Below are 22,814 nucleotides of genomic sequence, written 5' to 3' on the forward strand. Positions count from 1 at the left end.
TTAATTATTCATCTTCTTTAGGTTTGTGACCATTAACACCTCAAGCAACTTTTTGGTGCAGCATAAAATCAACAGGGTAAAGGTCTATATTTTTACAAGATCAGTACAGCCTTGCTCTTTAACAATAGCTTAAGTTACATTTAGGTTTATGAGCAGTGGTGCCTTTTTATGATACCTGTGTTATCTGTACTGTAGTACAGTAATAGCAAGAGAGGAGAGGCTTGGGAGGGTTGGGGGCTGGAGAAACAGTGGGATATTTAAACCATATCAGGCATCATTCTGTGCACTTGGAGAAAGCAGCCAGCACATCCAACATCAACAGAGACGTCACAATGAGCACAGCTGGGCAAGTAAGAAAGTCTACATGTTTGCCACTAAATATCTTGTTTGATTTCATCTGCTCTATAGAAAATGCCACATTCTGAGATACAACATATGAAACTGCAATCAGCCTAAGTTTGCCATCATGCAGCAGGGATAGAAAAAAATCAAACTGAGAGTAATAATGTTTATACACAATTTGTTTTCTGTGTATTTTAGAAGTAAGCGACTGGTCTGCAGTCCAAAATATAACATATTCCTACAGTGCAGAATATTTTACTATATGCAAGCAGGCAGAGCACACTCAAGGAGTATACTGTAGGTACAGGAGATAGCAGAAGCAGTAGAAAGTGTGAACGATAAATGCAATCTACATATACTTACACATTAAATGTCTTTGTACCCCAGATATGGCTTTTAATGATCTTTTTCTCTGCCCAAAACCAACCTAATGTTTTTTAGGCATATGCATAAAATAATGAAAAGTAAAATGTAAAACTTTAAATGTACTGAACATTTTTAGAAAATCATTATTTCTAAGCTCATAAGTAGCAGCTAGACCTCTATGTTGTTAATGCTTGCTAAAGCTAGCAATCGACATGAAGATGACGTCAGTTATCGGCTATCTATTTGCTTTCCGAAAACAGTCAATTAGGTTAGAAAACTGGACTATTTCTCCTCCAAAATAATATCAGGGGTGCACTCAATCCTCCTGGCTCTTCCCTGTCTGTGCCATAAGCATACATTCACAGCTATGCCAAGAATACATATTTAGGAAGAATTCTGCAGGATATAGCCCGAGATGCTCATAAATCCTCATAATGTGTCAGTGATTAGAGTCCAGGAATTATTTGCGGTCACTGAGTATCAGAAAAAGCTGGCAGTGCAGATACAGGGTCCAGAAAGGGTTTCAACGTACATTATAGTATCCATTTTACCTTTGGTGTCATCCATCTCTGCTCCTACTCTATAGATTCTTCTCCTGTCAGTACCAATCTAGCTTCTATTTACTTTTACTCACCTTTTCAAACTCCTGCTTTCAAAACTTCAAAACTCATGAATCTCTTATCTAGCTTGCAATTATTATTATACAGGATTTATATAGCGCCAACAGTTTGCTCAGCGCTTTACAATATAATTCCCCTCACAAGTTGTTTGGTGCTCATCAACTACAGACCATACACCAGTTGATTTTCAAGCAAATGTTTGTATGAATATTTGTACAAACCAGTCATTTAAAAATTCTCATTCGATGACTTCAAAACCTCATGTAGCTTTCATTTAATTTTGAAATCAATGTAATTATGCAAATGAAAACCACATACATTGTTAGACATTTGTTTGTTCAAGAAAAATTTTCCATCCTGCTCCTTCAAATTTTCTTGTCAGTCTGATCAAAAACAAATGTCGATTTGACCACACTGATAATAAGAAAATCAAACACTGATAAAATGAAACATTTTCCACAAAATTCTACTAATACTGTGTATGGCTAGAACATCAAAAAACAAATAATTTAACCTAAGGTATTCTGTTCAGTCACTTTAGCACAGCTGCCGTCAGCCTTGTCTTACATGACATACTGTTGGGCGCAGTCAATGCAGGGGTCAGGTGTATGTGACATACATAGTTTAGAAGTATTTGCAGCCCAGCCCACAGCACTCCCTGTGATTCTTTCACCACCACCGTCTTATACATACATAGAATAGCAGTTCCAGCTATACACATATAGTATATGCACACTGCATACAACATTTATACATGCATACAACATACATATACACTGCACACACATAATTGTAGCATACACACATACTGCATACATATACATGCAACATAAAAACACAATTCATGCACATGCATACAACATACATGCAAACTGCATGCACATACATACAGCATACTTACACATTGCATACACTTACATGAATAAAACATACATACACACTGCATGCACATGCATACAGTACATGCAACATACATAAACACTGCATACACACATGCAACATACATGTATACTGCCTACACATACTGTACATGCATACAACATACACATAAATGCAACATATGTACTCTGCATACACATGTGCAATATACATACACATGGCATACCCATATATGCATACATATCTGCATACACATACAGGCAACATACATATACACTGCACATACACACAATTGCAACACACACATATACACTGAATTTCAGATACATGTAACATACTAACACATTGCATACACATGCATACAACATACATACACACTGCATACACATACATGCACAGTACACACTGTATACATACACACACAACATACATATACACTACACACATTATTACAACATATATACACACTGCACACCAGGGGCAGACTGACCATTTGGAAACTTGCCCGAGGGCCCGGGGTCAGTAGGGGGCCCCATGAGATGCCCCTGGTACCTTTTTCATAGGCTTTTTTGAGTTTGGGCAAGGACACAGGGACCCCATGATCCCCTATTGCCCGGGGGCCCCATGAGTTGTCAGTCCGCCCCTGCTGCACACATATAATTGCAACATGCATACACATACATGCAACACACATACAGAATACACTGCACACACATACAACATATATACTCACTGCATATACATACAGTACATGCAACATGCATACTGTATACATTGCATACGCATACTATACATACATTCATACAACATACACACACACTGCATACACATACATCCAACATGCATATACACTGCATGCACATACTTGCAACATACATAAACACTGCATACACATATGTGCAACATACATGCACATGTCATAAACATGCATACAACCTACATATACATTGCATGCATGCACATACAGCATATGCACATACACGCAGCATACATTCACACTGCAGACACATACATGTAACAAACATACAAACTGCATACACATAAATGCATACAATATACATACACACTGCATGCAAACATGTAAAACATAAAGGGAAAAGACGCCACACATGCAGAGCTTTGTTTACATCTTTGGAATACAAATTCCGGAAATGTAAGTTCTCAGGTGTGCTTCTAAGCTGGCTGACAGTTTTTTTTCCTGTTCATTGCAGACTGAGCCAGGACCAGCCTATTCAGAGCCCAGAGAGTGAAACTGTCAGCTTGTGCTATTGTTGTGAAAGGTTGCAAGTGAAGGGACATGCATTCAATCACAAAAACACAAACTAACAACAGCGCAGCCAGATACTACACTATTCTTTCTCAAATAAGTGTAGTAAGTAGCTTGTACTGATGTTGGCTTGTGTTTTTGTGTCGGTCTCTTCACTCATAATTATTCTGAACAACACAATCTGATAGTTTAATTCTCTGGGCACTAAATAGCTGTCATTGTTTCCAAGGCATAGTCAGCCATAACCAAGAGAGATGAGAAGGTAGGGTGCTGCAGAATGGAAATATTAGAACCTGAAATTAAAAATAACAGTTGGAGACTGAGAGCTTCAATCCGAACAGGTTGTCCTGTAGCAATACAGAGAGTCATAAGTGTAGACATTTCAATGTTTAGGATTCTGCTCAGGCTCGGAAGATCCTGCATGGTTTTAGTAGGAGATCAGGTTGCATTGAAGTATAACTCTTCGGAGGAAGTGACAGCATCCACAGTTGTGTGTGTGAGCCAAAAGCAAAGCAAGTGTTTAGTGTTGCCAGCATTTGCAGATATCATGAAAAAATGGTACACAGTCTCAGATGATTTTATAAATATATTGTATTTATTTTAATTACCACTTAAAATTACAAGCTACATAACAGTTTCAATACGGTCAGTTTGCCAGGAAGACTGTTGCTTAGCAATATTGAATTTTATCTACATTGATAGACTGATTAGAACAGGAATGTGATAAGTGCGGAGAAGAAATGAAAATACATTATCACCAAAAGAGGAAAAATATATAATGTCATGCTTAAATAGCACTGTAGGGTCTTTCTTTTAGTTGCATGTCCTTTCAATAAAAATACATATTTACTGCTGTATGTGTTACGTACTGTAGATTTTGACGTGATAAATCCTTAGCACTCAAATTACATTTTCACTGTGCTAGTTCATCCAATAGAATCTTTACAAGAATGCTGTAACATCGGGAACAATTTAGCATTGGTGGCAATGCCCCAAAATTCAAAAATACTGGGAAGACATTTTAATATGGATAAATATTATCTCTGTCAGTTAGTAAGGACCCAAGTTTTATTTCATAATGCAGTAGTTTCAGTTAAAAGATTCAAGAATAGTGCACTTCCCTTCCTCTTGAATGCAGCCAAAAGTCTTATGCCTCGTTACCTGAGGAGTGATAAATGCCTGACTTTGCTTGACATGAAGGTTAGAGGTAAAGAGGATTATGGATGCAGCATGCAGGGTTCACAAGTGTAAGGGGAGTTATTAAAAATTCTAAAAGATGTGGGCCACCTGATTTCAATATTGCTCACAGATATAACTCAGAGAGAAGGTATAGGTTTCTTGAATGGCATTAATGAGTGCCTACACCCTCTCACTTTATCTATGTTTGTTAATGGGTGTATTCGTAATCCTATATTGTAAATGTTTACTGGAAAATTAATAAAAATATATTACAAACAAATGCTGTAACATGGCCAGATTGGACATGTGGGCACAGTTTGACCCTTAAAAGACCTTTCTTCTCAAAGGTCTCTCCATCCATACACATGCACATTATGGCTATAGGAGATGGACAGCAGGTAGACATCCTTGGCACTGACTATTTTCAGAAAAAGCAAAAGGAACGAAATGAAAAAAGCATACGAGAGAAATTTCGCCAAGTATTAGTCATTTGAAAATGTCTGTTGACACTGACTGGTGCTCAAAAGAAAAGGGATTGGGATTTTGACTGGCTGAATTGCATTAACAGTGAAAGAGGTTTAAAGGGGTATTGTTTAACAAAGTCATTGTAAAGATAATTAAGTGAAAACTCAATATTTAGTGCCACGCTATTTATTTTATTGGTTTGTTTATTTGGTATCACTCAATATTACATAATAAAAAACAAATATATATCCAATATCCTCCAGAAATGTGTAATGTGTAACAATTTACAAAATTCTTGATAAATATTATTTAAAAAGGTCCATTTCATAACATAGAAAATGCAGAAAAATAGAAAAACAGAAAAACTCCACAATTCCACTTTTAATACATATCCTCTCTCCCCTATATCTTTCCTCCCCAGCGTAATTCCTCTCCTTCCCAGCACCCCCCCCCCCTCCAGCACTAACCATTTACCCCCCCCCCCCCCAATTTCCCCCTCCTAACCCCCCAACCCCCCCCAACACTAATCCTCCACCCCCTACTCCCCCCCCCCCCATTTTCCCTCCCATCCAAAAAATGTTTCACCTCTTGGCACAAAACCCACTTTCCCAAATCCCCCTTTCAGCACAAAACATCTCCCCTCTCAAATTCACCCTACTAGCACAAATCCTCTCTCTCCTAAATCCCCCCTCCCCAGTACAAATCCTCTCCTCCACCAATTCCCCCCCTCCAGCAACAATTCACTCCCCTCCAAATCACCCTTCAACCTCTAATCTTCCCCTCTTCCAAATCCTTCTCCAGCACTTCTCCTCTTCCCCCAAAATCCCCCCTCCCTAGCACAAATCCATACCTCGGAGAACAAATCCTCTTCTCCCCCCCCCCAAATCCCCTCCTCTAGCACTAACCCTTTACCCCTCAAATCCCCCAAACATAATTCTTCTAACCCCCCCCTCCCAGCAATAGTCTTCTACTCTCAAAATCTCCACTCCAAGCCAAATTTTCTTCCCCCAGCACCCCCCCCCCTTTCAATACAAATCCACTCTCCCAATTTCCCTCTCTCAGCACAGATCCCCCTGCCCCAAATCCCCTTCCACATGTCAGAGCCAAGGAGGAGTCTAGTGACACTAGTGACAGGCAACGGTTGGAGAGAGATTGTGGCTTGCGTAGTGGCAGAGCATCATGATATCAGGGACTACTTGCACCCCACAGCAGATGTGGGGAGACATACCTTGGGTCTTCATATTCAATTAGTAACTTTTCAGTTCTGTTTCAGAAGTGGTTACTACTTGCTAACTCGCAAAGTCTGTAGTGGATTCTAGGAGCCATACGACTGTGTATCTCTAGGCAAAAATTAGTTAAGAATGCTATGAATTCTTACTGCTTATAAAGGGCTCCCAGACGGTTTCAAATTCAGTGTGTGAGTTATTATTCTAATTCCTCAGCTAATTTTTGTTGGCATTCAGCCATTATGGTAGTGAACCATCTAAGAAATAAAACAGCTAAGAACAATTTAAATATATCTTATGGTCACAGCATATACTTTCACTTTATAACATCAGCATTGTCATCAGCAATACAAACAATAGTAATTTTTGACAAATCAATAAAAGCGTATGTGAAAAATCTCCTTTCGTGTTGTGAGGACTGCCTGTCTGCTGGCCATCTCTTTCCACATCTTCCTGGATTCCCTGCATGCTCTGCAGCTTTTCCTCTGTGATTTACTTTCAATTTCTAAGGACTACAAATCCCATGGTACCTTGCTGCCTGCAAGTAGTGATTCCTGTACTGACTCTGCCTCTTGAAACTCCTCCCCTCAGCACCTCTGTAGTTCAGAAGGCAGGCTCTGTGAATTCTGTGACACAGCAGTCTCAACTCACAGGGTATAGTAAATATGTGTCACAGAATTCAAGGAAGTAAATGTGTGACGATCTTCATACAGTAAAGCAGTATTAAACCCAAAAGCAAAATTGCAACTTACCAAATCTTAGATGTGAAGGCTCCATTAGTTTCCTTTTTTTAGACTTGCTTTCTTCTATTTTCATCCAGTGATCCAGCCAGTAAGGCTGTTGTTTATAAAAAGAACAGGCTCTCTTGCAGTTACAGGGATGCGACAAACCATTGGCAGGAGTGCTTACAATAATCAGCTTTTATTTATTCCAAAAGGAAAAATACTGTTTGCTGTAATTGATTATAAAGTGCAGCTTGTGTTCACCTTCAATGTGTTAGTGTATATAAATTTGCTAGTACATCTAACACCCTCCTCCCCCCAGACTGACAATGCTGCTCTCTGCCCCCAATGTCTACAGTGCCCCCTGTATTGCTTAATTCAAAGTGAGGGCACTCTAAAACAAGAGGTGTGTTACTGACCAGATTACCAGGTGAAAACAGAGGGGAAAAAAGCCTAAAGAAAGAAAAGAAATGCAGCCACTACATCTCGTGATTGGTAAGCTGTTACCATATTGGTTTTTAGTTTAATGCCACTTTAAGTGTACAAACTTCAAAATCATTCTGAATAATATGAAATGTAAAAGGTGCAGCGCTAAAGTAATACATTTTATATAAAATTCTGTGCATTGACGTCATGCTGTCGGGGCCGCTCGAAGGTCCAGCGGCCATTTTTGTTAGTGGTTTTATGCTTTTGCTTTGTATTCTCCACATGGATGTACCTAACCTTTGAAATAAAGTACTACACTATCAGCAGGTTATCTCTGGCTCATTTGTGAGCTAACTTCTCAGGATTCCTACCACGGTTTGTATGTTGTTTGGTGTCATCATCCCTATCTGAGATTTCCTTGGCCTTCATGGTCCCACAACTGATGGGTGTGCTGCCTGACCTGCCTGGGGAAGAAAACAGCTGTTCATGCGCATTTTATATGCGCTTCTGATGAGTGCATATAAAGGAATACTTCTCACAGATTCACCAGCACTGGAAGTCACCTGTTCACGGATTCATTTACTGGACTGTTCTATATCATTGCTTATCATAATTGTGCCATCTGGTATATGTACAAGTCACTAATCTATTCAATATCACTCTATGCTGACCGTTCAGTGTCACGTATACCCTCACCATACCTATCAGTATATTGATTATTGCTAAATCAATTATTTATTTACTTTCACATTTATTAGATTACTAGCAATGATCAGAGCGCCTCACTGTGTCTTTTTTCAAGTATTGCTGCTATGTATTCATTTCTGCTTTATTTATTTCATCATTATTTATTCATTCATATGCACGTTTTAGATACTTATAAGAATTTTACTTTAAATGTATTACTTTAGCGCTGCACCTTTTACATTTCATTTACCAGTGAGGATACCAAGGGCGGTCCTTTAGTGCCAGCAGCTCACACTCTTCTATGTATCCAGAGCACTCACTGACTCTTTATACTTATTCTGAATAATATGAGTAGGCTAGAAATACCGGTAACTGAAATACAATGTGGAAATTAATATAAGATTCTACATTTTGACAGTACTTTAAATTAAATACAATAACAAAGGCTTTATTTCTTTTTTATAAATAGTTAATGGTGAGAGTATGTATTTTGGATGTTTAGGTCACTTTTGTATCCACAGTGTCTTGTATGATAGATCAATGATAATATTTTGTGGGCTTCTGAGCAAGATAAACTAGTTGCTTGGCCTCATCAAATCCATCTTTTGTCTTGTGGTCAGTGCAGCTCCTGGCATGTTATAATATTTCCAGTAAAAAGCTATCCCACCTATAGGTTAAAATAGAGAATAGCAGAAAAAAATAAAAACAGGGCGCACTCTCCTCGTGCATTAACGCAAAAAACAAAAATGTATTAAAAAGATGCAAAAACATACTCACAAGCCATAAGAAGTCAAAGGTGCCAATCGTGGACAGTATTTATCCTCAGATAAAGGCTGATGCGTTTCGGGAGTCGAACTCTCTTTCTCGGAGCAATAGCTCATCTGTCCACGATTGGCACCTTTGACTTCCTGTCTCTGTTTTTATGAGCTTTATGGCTTGTATGTTTTTGCATCTTTTTAATAAATTTTTGGTTTTTGCCTTAATACACGAGGAGAGTGCACCCTGTTTTGTTTTTTTCTGCTAGTATCAAGATTCCCCAATCTATCAAGTGCGGCACCTCAGTAAGTGCACTATTCCATTTTGAGTGCAGCAAGAGAGATTTAAGCGCCGGTTTCTGGTTACTGTTGGAGTAAAATAGAGAATATGACAGAAGCATGTTCTAGGTTTTTCAGTAAAATGGTCCCATCAAATTACTTTTGTCTCAGAACTCTAATCAATGATCCTTTTTTTGGCCATGATCCTGGCCTGTGTTCTTTTTGTTGGCCCGCCCGGACCTCTACTGGAAGTATACGTCTGCTTAACTATTGCCTGTCTTACTTGTTCCTTTGTATTTCTCTTCATGAATTCTTCCTTGTGTGTGTGCCCAGGGGCGGACTGACAACTCCTGGGGCCCTGGGCAATAGGGGATCATGGGGCCTTTGTGTCCTTGCCCAAATCCTATGAAAAAGGTACCAGGGGCATCTCATGGGGCCCCCTACTGACCCCGGGCCCTCGGGCAGTGCCCGAGTTTCCAAATGGTCAGTCCGCCCCTGTGTGTGCCTGTGTTGCCATACCCACTTGAAGAAACGACACATTAACACCAGATGCTACTTAGATGCCAATTACAAGGATTTGGCTGTACGTGAGGTCAGAGCTGATTGATTAGGATATACAACTCAGTAGTTTTTCTCCAAACAGACTAAATATCTATCTATCCTTGCACTCAGAACCAGTGGCAAAGCTAGACATTCTTCCCCAACAAGAGAGAATTTCTCTATCCACACACCACCCAGAGAGAGAAGTTCAAGCGTAATAAATACATACAGTAAATAAGCCATAGTATGGTAATAATAATATATATAGCATACTATTGATCTATTGATTTCAAAGTTTTAGTTATAGTGACTCGCTGTGCATGTAGCGTGAAGGCTACCACAATTACCACGTAGGTGAGCTTTCAGGTCTCACCTCCATTGCGGATTAGGAGGGGTAACGATGCTTTGATGCACTCTTATTCTTTTCTTCCCCTTCTAATCTGCTACGGAGGTAAAGGCTTGAAATCACCTCATTCTACAGTCATAGCTGGCTTATTAAAGGCCTGACCTGCTGGGCTGTGGGGTTTTTTTATTCAGTCAACACCCCTTCTAATCTGCTGCAAAGGTGGAGTTTGAACTCGCCTCATAAAGTGCTGTTGCTTTCCTCTGGTACAATGGCTAAGGTTGCCACCTTTTCTTTGAGCCAGACTTGAACACTTTAGAGGTGCATAGCATGTTTTTTTGTAGTACACACTATAGAATTGTAAAAGATCTCGGATACCTTCAGCTGTCCCAAGGAGAGTACTACAAAGTAGTGAACAGTGGGTGCAGCCAAATCGTGTAAACAGTGGGAGAGGCTTAAAGGGGCATGGTTAAAGAAAAGCATTATTGTACCCATAAAATCTGCTTAGATTAATAAAACAAATGCCATTGTAAAAATATGAACTTAGCCTACCTTAAAAGTGGACAGTGTCAGTCAGTAGAACAGGGGACAGTTTCATGTAGGGCAGTGGACAGTGTCAGTAGGGCAGTGGACAATGTCGGTGGGGCAGTGGACAGTGTCAGTAGGGCAGTGGACAGTGTCAATAGGGCAGAGGATGGTTTCAGTAGGGCAGTGGACGGTGTCAGTAGGGCAGTGGGTGGTGTCCGTAGAGCAGAGGTTGGTGTCAGTAGAGCACAGTATATTATGTAAGTCATTTTATTTTTTTTTATTTTATATTTGTAATTATTTTTTACAATTTTAAAATTATTTTTTGCAATATTACCTTTTATTATTTTTTACAATTTTTTGGGAGCCCTGTTGGGGGGCTTTGGCGAAATATCAGGGGTCACTGTTGAGACAGAAAAAGGGACTTAGAACAGAGATTCCCCAGTCCCTTTCTCTGCAGCCTCAGTTGCACTGGACAGTGACTATATGGGAACGTGCTCTGTGCTGAGCAGCTTCCTGTTCGTTCATAAACTGAAGCATAGGAAAAACAGTTTACTGTGCTTCAGTATGAATAAACAGTGAGTGATCAATATAGATCACTCACTGTGTTCAGTCATAAAAGGAAAGGGCTGGAAATTGACACCTTTACCAGCCCCTTCCCCCATTCTCCTTCCTGAAACCATCTCCTCCATCAGCTGGTGGGAGAGGAGAGGAGGGGAGCCAGCAGCGCTGTGGGGGAAGGAGAGCCAAGGGAGCACACAGGAGGTCCGAGCAGCAGAAAGAAGTAGAATCTAGACAGGAGGGGCAGTGGGGGCAGCATTTACTTGAAATAATTGACCATATTTTCCTCCTGCAGCTGCTGAATGGTGGTGGGAGGGAGAGCAGGAAAAGGCTGCTTTCAGCTGCTGCTGAAGGAAAATATAGCTAATCGGTTCTAGTAAATACCTTAGCTGCCATTGTGCTACATGCTGGGTGTCCGGTGCACTCCTGTACCTTTAAGGAGGGGTGGGCTCCCTCAGGTCCACCTGCCCTTGGTCTATCCATTAAATACATGTGCCTCTACTATGGGGGCTCTTAAAATTTGTAGAGTTAGGAACTACAGAATACTGGGGTGCTATGACGAGGCTCTGTAGCTTATGCATGTGTTTGCAAATGTGTGCTGACTAAATCCCTGTTTTTAACATTTTTTGTACACCCCATTTTTTGTACTGCTAAATTGTTGGTCGCGGGGGCACACTGAACACCTTAGCTGCCATTGTGCTACATGCTGGGTGTCCAGTGCGCTCCTGTACCTTTAAGGAGGGGTGGGTTCCCTCGGGTCCACCTGTGTCGCCCTTCCATGTGCTCCTTGCTGTGAAGGTCAGTTATAGACTGGGGAAGTGGCCATTTTTTGTATTCTAGTAAATACCACCCCCACCTCCCCTCCTATCCATGTGTGATATTGAGATCGCAGGGGCCCCCTCTCAATGCGGCACATGCCCTCCTAGCTACCCTGCAGGTACCTAGTATCAACAGTAACTAGGAAAATACAGAGAGACTAGTGGGCAGCAGCCTGACCTTTAAGCAGTGTTATCCATGGGTGGTCTCGAAAAGCAAACATAAAGGAGCTGACACACTGACTGCCCTGCACAGCACTGATATCAGCTGTACAACAACATGTGTACCAGGATACCGATCACTCACCCACAGCCTCCATTTCCAACCAGCAGTGCCATGATGTTTGTCTTGTGCGCGGTAACTGGGGGAGGGGGTGGAACATTCAAATAAGTTCTGGGTTACCGGAAGGGAGAGTCACACTGAGTACTATTATCACAAGCTAGAAGGGGCCAGAAAACCTAGGAACTGTAACATGGGAAATAGTGGCAGGGCAAGGGTGTGCATAGCACTCAGTTTGCAGAGCTGTGAGCAGGACGCATGTGTATGTAAAGGCTGGGGAATCAGTTCTATGTAGGGTGGCATTTACTACAACAGAGGAGCTGTATTTTTCTCCTGAAGCAAATGAATACCAGAGGAAGAGGGAGAAGGAGCTGGCTTTCATCTGCTGCAAGTGGAGGAAAATGCACCCTACACAGAACTGATTCCCCAGCCTTTGCATACACATGCGTCCTGCTCACAGGTCTGCAAACTGAGTGCTCAGCGCACCCTTGCCCCGCCACTATTTCCCATGTTCTAGTAAATGCCGCCAAGCCCCCCCTGCAGCCCCTTCTGCAGCATAGGTATGGCTGGGCCCCTTGACCCCCCCCAGGTTAGGGCCTGCTTGGAACAGACATAGGTTTGACCATATCTATGTCTGGTAAAACTTTAAAAGTGGAAGCAAAGGCAAAACCTGACTAACTCTAAATTTACACTCAACCACATTCTAAGCCCAATCTATCTAGCCCTATAAAGGAAAAATCTCTATACTTACCTGTTCTGCAGCTGCTCCGAGCTGGTCCCATTCTGAGCTGTCAGCAGCGGCTTCATTGTAAATTAATGTGTAGGAGAGGCAGCTGACAATGGAAGCTCCATAGTAAATCTATGGGTGACATCACTTCCCAGGCATTTCCCAGCCGATGTTGTCTGTCTCCAGCTCACAAAGGGTGCCATTGGAAACTGAACCGGAGCAGCTGTACAGCTACAGATAAGTATAACAAATTTTTCTTTACAGGGCTAGATAGATTAGGTTTAGAAGGTGGCTGAGAGTAGGTTTAGAGTTAGGTTTCGCCTTTACTTCCACCTTAAGTTCTAGAAGTACGATATTAAGTTCATACAGACGGTTTAAAGGAGAAATTAAATATTGTTACATTGAAGCACCAACCAATGAATCGTGAAAGTTCAACATGTAAGGAAAAATGAGAACTTTGTCTCATGTGATAGCAAGGGCAGAGTTTTCACATATACAACCACACACATCCGTGCATTCTTTTTCTACTTTGCTATTTTAGCAGAAAAAAAATGTCATGATGTGAACACAATGACAATACATACCTTCATTTTTGTATTACAATAAAATAGAAAAAAAATGATAAACAATGAATACCTTATCAACTACTACAGTCGTCATTGTGTCAGCACTATCAATGTGTTACTATAAAAATGGTCAAATGCAAATGATTATACCAGACCTCATGATAACAGTCTATTCAAATTACCTAGAATAAAATCTAGATGGATTATCAACATATAATCTGGTTATCAAATGAGTTTCAGAAGCTTACCACGTACTCGTTTGCACATTTTGAATAAGCCATTTATAAACAGCATGGGATTGGTGTATTATATCTATAAAACATGAATTTGCAAAACATACAAATCTGCCAACTAGCTACCATTGCCTGCCAAATATTAGAATGGTCAAAATTCCAAATGCATGACAAAAATTGTGATGGCAGGTAAAACAGAACATGTTCTGCAACACTGTAGGTCTAGCACGACGTCAACATTCACATTAGAAGTAAATGCAGCCAATCATTTAAAACATTGTTGTAAAGGTAATAACTCTCAACATATTGTCATGTATAACATTTCTAAAACAAAGAAAGTGCATTTACAAAGTCTAAAATAATTGCCTCTTCACTTAAAAAACAAGGAAATGTCAATCACAAAAAGTTACAGTGGAAACATTTTTTTTTTTGCTAGGCAGAAAAAAAAGCAGACTAAGAATTTTAGTTATTTGTGATGTTAGCTACACCCACCATCAGAATTTGTTGATGTGTGCATGTGATGATAAATCATATATACTGTAAATGCCTAGCCATTTGTTCCTGCACAGATTATATCTGTTATGCTGAAGACTGTTGTCATCGACATTTGACAATAAAGGTCATTTCAAGGGCTTAGTCTTAAAGAGGTTCTAAAGGCTGAAGGACTTTACCATCATGTATTCTATGCATGAAGGTAAAAAACCTTTAGTATGCAGCCCCCCACCTTGATCAAGCAATGTGCACAAGAGCAGAGGCTCTCTCAGCTTTCTCCACCCTCATTGGCTCAGACACATCAGCGGAAGCCATTGGTTCCTGCTGTTGTCAGGCACCACCAGTGAGGAGGGAGTTGGATCATATAGACACACAGAGCTAGTTCGAGAGCAAGCACGCATTAGTGCCTCCATAGCAAGTGGCCTGCTTTGGGGACACTCGCCAGCTGGGCACACCAGAAGAGGAGGATCGGGACTGCTCTGTGTAAAGCCATGGCACAGAGCAGATAAATATGACATGTTTGTTATTTTAATTTGTTTAAAAAACTATTTATTTAAGGCTAATAGTCTAAGGGACTATAGTAGGGTATGGTATACCCTTTGGGACCTAGAATAAAATATTGTGAGCCTTGCAGCCACCAGGGGCGGACTGACCATTTGGAAACTCGGGCACTGCCCGAGGGCCCGGGGTCAGTAGGGGGCCCCATGAGATGCCCCTGGTACCTTTTTCATAGGCTTTTTTGAGCTTGGGCAAGGACACAGAGGCCCCATGATCCCCTATTGCCCGGGGGCCCCATGAGTTGTCAGTCAGCCCCTGCTTGCAGCATACCATAATGAACAAATGGTGAAGGTATTTTTTCCACATACCATGTCTTTTTTCTTTCATCTTCTTTCTACTTATTGGAACAAATGTGTAGAGCTACAACCTCCTGTGAGTCATTCTCAGCTTCTGTAACACAGCTCTCAGCCTCAAAGGTCTCTGAAAACCTCCAATCTCCAATAAACATAAGTAAAGGCTGGCACCAGTGTAGATCAGCTAAAACATGCATTCTTTTATTGATAACGGTGACAAAAAGTCATAGCAATCCAACGCATTTTGGCCCTAATCATGCTGAAACGCATTCTCTTTTTGTCTCTTTGTCCTTTCCTTTTGCAATCCCTTAGAACTAGTTTATGATGTTTTTGGATAATTTGCAGGTACTTCTGACCCCTGCCAATTACCCTGCAAACACCAGATTTAAAAATCTAGTGATTTGACATTCAACTGTAACTGCTTATTGATTTCTATGGCTTTGTCAAGTTGGTCCACTTACTGGCAAAGTGCTTGAGCACTGGGCACAATGTCAGAGACTCCAGCAAGTATAGTAAGCAGCAGAGCAGTGACATTACAAAATCTCACTCTAAGGGCTTGATTTACTGAAGGCAAATAGGCTGTTCACTTCATAAGTGAAGCTGCAATTTGCTAGGGAATTTGCCCCAAAACTTAGTAAATTAGGTGAAGCTCGGATGACTTCCATTATCCAAATATGTTGAAACAAAAATTATGTTTTTATTTTTCTGTTTTCCTTGCATGTATTTTGCTATTCTATGCAAAGTGAAACTTCACCACATTCACCAATCTCTGGGGCAAATTCCCTTGCAAAGTGTAACTTCCCTTGCAAAGTGTAACTTCCCTTGCAAAGTGAACAGAATATTTGTCTTTAGTAAATCAACCGCTAAATCTCATGAGACTAGCTAGAGGTGCAATGCCCTAGATCTTACACCGCAGATATACAATTTGAAGGTGTACCACAGGATTGCCTAGCCACCGCCACATACCAGGGACATACTGTTATTTTTTTTAGGAAGAATTCATGGAAAATTTCTAAATGTTCCCTGTAACATAGCAAATCTTCCCCTTTTGAATTCAAGTCCCCTTTAATGCTCTGCCCCAATGCTAACGAGGATCCTGGGCCTAAGAACATGATTAAGTACACCATAAAGTACTTTGCATTACCACAGATTACACCACACCTCATATTTTGTATCTATAAATAAGCTATACAAACATTAACTGATATTTGAATAAGCTTTCACTGATACAAAAAAATACCCTGTGATTTATTTTCCTGAAAAAAGGTTAGAATCATAAACAATAGTTTAGCATGAAGTATAAGATGTTTCATTATTGCTTATAAAAGAGAAACAATACTAAAATACTTTATGAGTAGATAAACTACAAAATGTGTACTGTGCATGTATAATCTTATTGTTTATCAGTAGACATCAATCTAGTATGAAAGTAAAAAAAATATTAATTGTGCAAGTAAACCTAGAAACACATTCATTAAGAAAAGTATTTGGACATTTGTTAGAATATGCAAGCTTTTTAATTTCACTAAATGATAAACCCAGCATAAATTTTAAAAAAAGGAGGGGGAGCTCAGCATGCTCTTCAAACACCGTATCACATATACTGTATAGCCTTTATTAAAGAGGTATTTGTAATAAAAACATTTTGTTAATTCTGTTCCCATCCCTTTAATAAACTGTGTTTGCCATTTAAACCCTAAACATTTGCAACATTAATCATCACAAATAAAAGATTCTGACAGGATATTTAACACTGACACTGTTTCTACTAACCTTTGTTCCATAACAACTGTAAAGAATTGCTGTGTAAATTTCACAGTAAATCATTCTGTGTTTACTTGGCATTGTTGGCAGGTTATCAAATGTAAGGCAGCAGTAGCCTGGGAGGCTGGCAAGCCCTTTAGTATTGAAGAAATAGAAGTTGCTCCCCCAAAGGATCATGAAGTTCGGATAAAGGTAACATTTATTTTTCTTTTTCCAGTGTTTTAAGAACGGAGCATTATACATTGTTTAACTCTCTGTTGACACTAAAGCCCTGGCATGATGGTTAGAGTAGATGCAAAATATGATTAAGAGTGTATCGCTCCCCCTGTGGGGGGCAACAGTAATAGCTGATTCTTCGCTAATAGTACAGAGACTGCCCACCACCACATGCACCAGTCCATACACCCCAGCTCCAACAACTTAATTTAATGCCGGCCATAGACGGTTCGAATCTGAGCACATTCAGCAGGAACTGGCAGAGATTCGTACTATGTATGGGCAGGCTGAATGTACCCAAGTTGATCAATCAATCAACTTGGGTACAACCAGCCTGCCGGATTTGACATACGGTTATCACTACAGGTATAGCTGCTAGCAATAATTACGTTCTTCTCCCAGTGGGGATGGCTTCCCCAGCTGGGAGAACACAATGGCTCCGCAAGAGGGATTCCCCTGTCAACACTGTCTGTGTTGATGGGGAAATCAAGTGAATTTCTTTCTCTCTGTGTATGGCTTGCCTAAGGGATGTCTTTTTTTAAATCTATTGCTTGAAGAACTTTAACAGGAGAGGAGTTAGAACAAGGGATACTCCAAAACAATTAGAGAACAATCTTCCCCTTATGTAAACATGAATTCTGGACCATGAGTCAAGGTTCTGAGCAGTCCCCACAGCTGAAGACCATGAAGAAAATCTATGAGCAGTCTCAGGTCTCACAGCTGAAGACCATGAGGCAAGTCTCTGCAGTCCAAGATCTCACAGCTGAAGACCATGGGGAAAGTGTCTGAGAAGTCTAATATCTCACAGCTGAAGACCACGAGGAAAGTCTCTGAGCAGTCTAAGGCTTCACAGTTGAAGAGCATGAGGCAAGTTGTTTGGCATCTAGTTACTTTGTGACTATGCACAACTGGTAGCCAATGCTTTCCAGAACACTGCACAGTTACAGGGAACAATTTAAGGTCTTTGCTCACAAGCCCCCAACACAGCTGCCACCTTCCAGCTTCTTACAGACACGGGCCAGTAGTTGAGGCAGTCCTTCTCCAGACTAGATCCATTGTGGTATGGTCCTGCACTCAGCTTCTAAGCAGATACATTCAGGTCCACAGCCCTGACACTAATGAGGCCTCTAGAACAGCTACACAGTTCATAGGCTGACTGAGGACAACAAGGATTCAGGCTTTGGAGACCTTCTGGAGAGAAGCTCTCCAGGGCTTCAGACTATTTATCACCTTTCCAGCACCCTTCTGGACATTACTCTACAGTGAATGGATAGAGCTTGAAAAATAATCAGGCTGGATATTTGCATCTCCTTCCCTAAGCTCTTCCAGAGGCAGGGTGAAGCAATCAAATGACCCTGTGAGACCCTGAATGTACTAAAACAAATGATCACTGATTGTAGAAGGAACAAAAACTCAATTTACCTGGCATCATACACTAGGAGGGTGCTACATGAGAAACTCCTGTCAACAGAAGAATATGGTGGTTGTCATTTCTGACCTCCTTCTCAAATTCTAGTTGCCTGGCTGTCTCTGGCTTCAATACTTATAGACCATGAAATGGAACAAGCAGGCAGAGCTGGACTGCATAATTGTTTAAAGCAAATGACCTAAGCACGACACATGTTTCAATCTTAAAATGGGAATAATATATAAGTATCCACCTATTCAGTCAATTAACAGGAGTGTGATGTAGCAGACATAAATTAAACTTTTATTTTACTCATGTCACAAATATATAACAAAAAACTGAATCTCACCAAAAACAGGGGGCCCGTATATATATATATATATATATATACACACATACATACATACACACACACTCACTGGCCACTTTATTAGATACACCTGTTCAATAACACAAATTGCTAATCAGCCAATCACATGGCAGCAACTCAATGCATTTAGGCATGTAGATGTGGTGAAGACAACTTGCTGCAGTTCAAACCAAGCATCAGAATGGGGAAGAAAAGGAATTTAAGTGACTTTGACCATGGAATGGTTGTTGGTGCCAGATGAGCTGGTCTGAGTATTTAACCTCCTTGGCGGTATTCCCGAGTGTAGCTCGGGGTAACATTTCAGTACCAAAAGCGGTAACCCCGAGCTACACTCGGGAATACCATGCGGCGCTGCTCCGGCATGTGTTCTTCACTTACCTTACCCTGCGCTCCCACGATGTGTCCCCTGCAGCGTCCCCGGCCATCTCCTCCGGCCGATGCCGGCATCCGGCTTCTGTGTCCTGTCCCTGTGATGTCGGGACGTACGGGCGCCGCCGCCGCCGGCGGCGGGAAATTTAAAAATTTTAGAAAATGTCATTTTTTTTTTTTTTCATTTTACACAGTAAAACATTGCTGTTTCAACCTATTTCACATACATATTGTCCCTAGTGCTTTGTCCTGCGCCCTGCCTGCATTTTGTCTGTTCTTTCTGCCTGGAAACTGAGAAATGTCCATGGCGTCCAAAAAGTGTCCCTTTAGGTCAAAAGCGGTTTAGATCAGCTAGAGAACAGCGATAGTAAATCAGAACCACTTACAGAATTGAGTGATAATGATTCGTGGGGGAAATTCGTCATCAGAAACTAAAAACGATTTTGCGACTGAGCTCAGCAATGTGCGAACTTGGCGCTCTATTTCACATTTCAGTGTTTTTGGTTTGATTATATTATTGAATTAAATTTTTTATTATTTTTATATTATTTTTATGATTATTTATTAAATTATAATTTATGATTTTGTGTTTCAAATTTTATCATACCCGGGATGTTTACTAGACTCTTGTTCGGACAGATTTCAGTGAGTTTTTCCTAAAAATTACAGCCTACAATAAAAAAAATACATATTTCCATGCAAAAAAATGGTACCGCTTTCAGCACCAAAAATCTGAAATAATCATACCGCCAGGGAGGTTAAAAAACTGCTCATATACTAGGATTTTCACGCACAACCATCTCTAGGGTTTACAGAGAATGGTCTGAAAAAGAGAAAATATCCAGTGAGCAGCAGTTGTGTGGACGACAATGCCTGAGGTCAGAGCAGAATAAGCAGACTGGTTGCTGCGACATCCAGATGGTAGGGTCAGAATTTGGCTTTATAGGATGACCTAGCATCAACAGTTCAGGCTGGTGGTGTAATGGTGTGGGGGATATTTTCTTGGCACTAGCAAGGTGTATCTAATAAAGTGGCCAGTGAATGTCCACATTTTGTCACGTTACAAACAAAAACATAAATGTATTTTATTGGGATTTTATGTGATAGACCAACACAAAGTGGCACATAATTGTGACGTGAAAGGAAAGTGATAAATGGTTTTCAACATTTTTACAAATAAATATCTGTATTTGTATTCAGCCCCCTAAGTTAATACTTTGTAAAACCACCTTTCACTGCAATTACAGCTGCAAGTCTTTTTGGGGATGTTGCTACCAGCTTGACACATCTAGAGAGTGAAATTTCTGCCCATTCTTCTTTGCAAAATAGCTCAAGCTGTGTCAAATTGGATGGAGAGCTTCTGTGAACAACTTTTCAAGTTGTGCCACAGATTCTCAATTGGATTTAGGTCTAGACTTTGACTGGGCCATTCTAACACATGAATATGCTTTGAACTAAACCATTCCATTGTAGCTCTGGCTGTATGTTTATGGCAGTTGTCCTGCTGGAAGGTGAACCTCCGCCCCAGTCTCAAGTCTTTTGCAGACTCTATCAGGCTTATTGCCTTGTTTTTGGCTCCATCCATCTTCCCATCAACTCCGACCAGCTTCCCCGTCCCTGCTGAAAAAAAGCATCCCCACAACATGATGCTGCCACCACCATGTTTCACGGGGATGTGCAGTGTTAGCTTTCCACCACACATAGCGTTTTGCTTTTAGGCCAAAAGGGTCAATTTTGGCCTCATCCAACAAGAGCACCTTCTTCCACATGTTTGCTGTGTCCCCCACATGGCTTCTCGCAAACGGGACTTCTTATGGCTTTCTTTCAACAATGGCTTTCTTCTTGCCACTCTTCCATAAAAGCCAGATTTGTGGAGTGCACAACTAATAGTTGTCCTGTGGACAGATTCTCTCTCCTGAGCTGTGGATCTCTACAGCTCCTCCAGCGTTACCATGGGCCTCTTGGCTGCTTCTCTGATTAATGCTCTCCTTGCCCGGCCTGTCAGTTTAGGTGGACGGCCATGTCTTGGTAGGTTTTGCAGTTGTGCCATACTCTTTCCATTTTTGGATGGTGGATTGAACAGTGCTCCATGAGATGTTCTAAGCTTGGGATATTTTTTTTATAACCTAACCCTGCTTTATCCACAACTTTATCCCTGCCCTGTTTGGTGTGTTTCTTGGCCTTCATGTTGCTGTTTGTTCACTAATATTCTCTAACAAACCTCTGAGGACTTCACAGAACAGCTGTATTTATACTGAGATTACATTACACACAGGTGGACTCTATTTACGAATTAGGTGACTGCTGAAGGCAATTGGTTCCACTAGATTTTAGTTAGGGGTATCAGAGTAAAGGGGGCTGAATACAAATGCATGCCACACTTTTCAGATATTTATTTGTAAAACATTTTGAAAACCATTTATCATTTTCCTTCCACTTCTCAATTATGTGCCAATTTGTGTGTTGGTCTATCACATAAACTCCCAATAAAACACATTTACGTTTTTGATTGTAACATGACAAAATATTTATATGTGTGTGTGTATATATATATATATATAGGAAAAAAAAGCCAAAAAGAGCTTGTACAAATATAGTGGTGCGTCTACTGAGGACCCAGGAGGTGGTGGTTATTCCACAAAGTTATAATCTGTTAGATAAGATTATATATGTTGTGTAAGGTACCCTGTTAAAATCTCTTACTGGAGCTATAGTAGTTTAAAAAAAGTCACGTGTGGGTAAAATTTCACAGGACAGCTTGCAACGGATTCAAAAAAATTGAAAGTGCAAATACAGTAAATTATAACTAAAGACACAAATGTTTGTTTTGGATAGATTTGGGAAGGATTAAAACCCCTGTCAGGATTTTATTGCTGTCTGTACCCCCACTGGGGAGATTCACCTTCTCTGTCAGTTTTCACTAAAAGAGGAAAAAAAATCCAAAACTTTTGGTTATTCCCAGAACTGTAACAGAGGGGAAATCTTCCAAATAGTGAGTCCGCTGACAACCAGGAATTCCCTCACTTTGGAGGGATTTCAGTTCACCTTCTGTTTTGGCTATGGGACAGGAAGCAAATAGAAATTATACAATGCAACACAGATGGCAAAAAACCTAACAGGGGCTATAATCCCTCCTTAGTCTATCCAACATGAAAAAAAAAACTAGTTTTTTCTTTAGCTCTACTTTGAAGGTGCCCATGATGATTCAGTCAGGAAAGAGCTTCTTGCAACTGAGTAGACAAGTTGATGGCATATTGCCATAACTCTGAGCAAATCCTCACATCATATATCAACTTGTCAGTTAGGTTGTTTATAAAGAGACATGCATCCATCTGTCATCTCTGTAAGCTGTGCAGTCAAATTGAAATACTAAATGTGAAGCATAGTTGCTTGTATATACTGGGCCTAGAGAGTTCTTGATATCTCTAGATAATAATAGAGAATTCCAGAGGGTGGTGCACTAAATATAGGATTATCACCACAGGTTTGTATAGGTCACATAAGCTGCCAAATGACATCTAGCAGGCATGTGGATCAAACA

The 22,814-nt window shown here is 40.5% G+C and overlaps 1 protein-coding gene across 1 annotated transcript in view; it reads left to right on the top strand.

The window, feature by feature from the left end:
- The first annotated feature begins 242 nt into the window (after nt 1-242).
- The window catches only part of LOC149459882 (all-trans-retinol dehydrogenase [NAD(+)] ADH4-like), a 46,558-nt gene continuing 23,986 nt past the window's right edge, over nt 243-22,814 (top strand). Inside the window, exons 1-2 of the mRNA XM_089680575.1 lie at nt 243-350; nt 17,001-17,102. Of these exons, the coding sequence (XP_089536701.1) occupies nt 333-350; nt 17,001-17,102 (120 nt within the window). The 5' untranslated portion in view covers nt 243-332. The remainder of the gene's footprint in view (nt 351-17,000; nt 17,103-22,814) is intronic.

This window comes from Staurois parvus, unplaced genomic scaffold (assembly GCF_062004578.1).
Source record: "Staurois parvus isolate SC_StPar_1 unplaced genomic scaffold, SC_StPar_1.0 ptg000244l, whole genome shotgun sequence".
Taxonomy (NCBI): Eukaryota; Metazoa; Chordata; class Amphibia; order Anura; family Ranidae; genus Staurois; species Staurois parvus.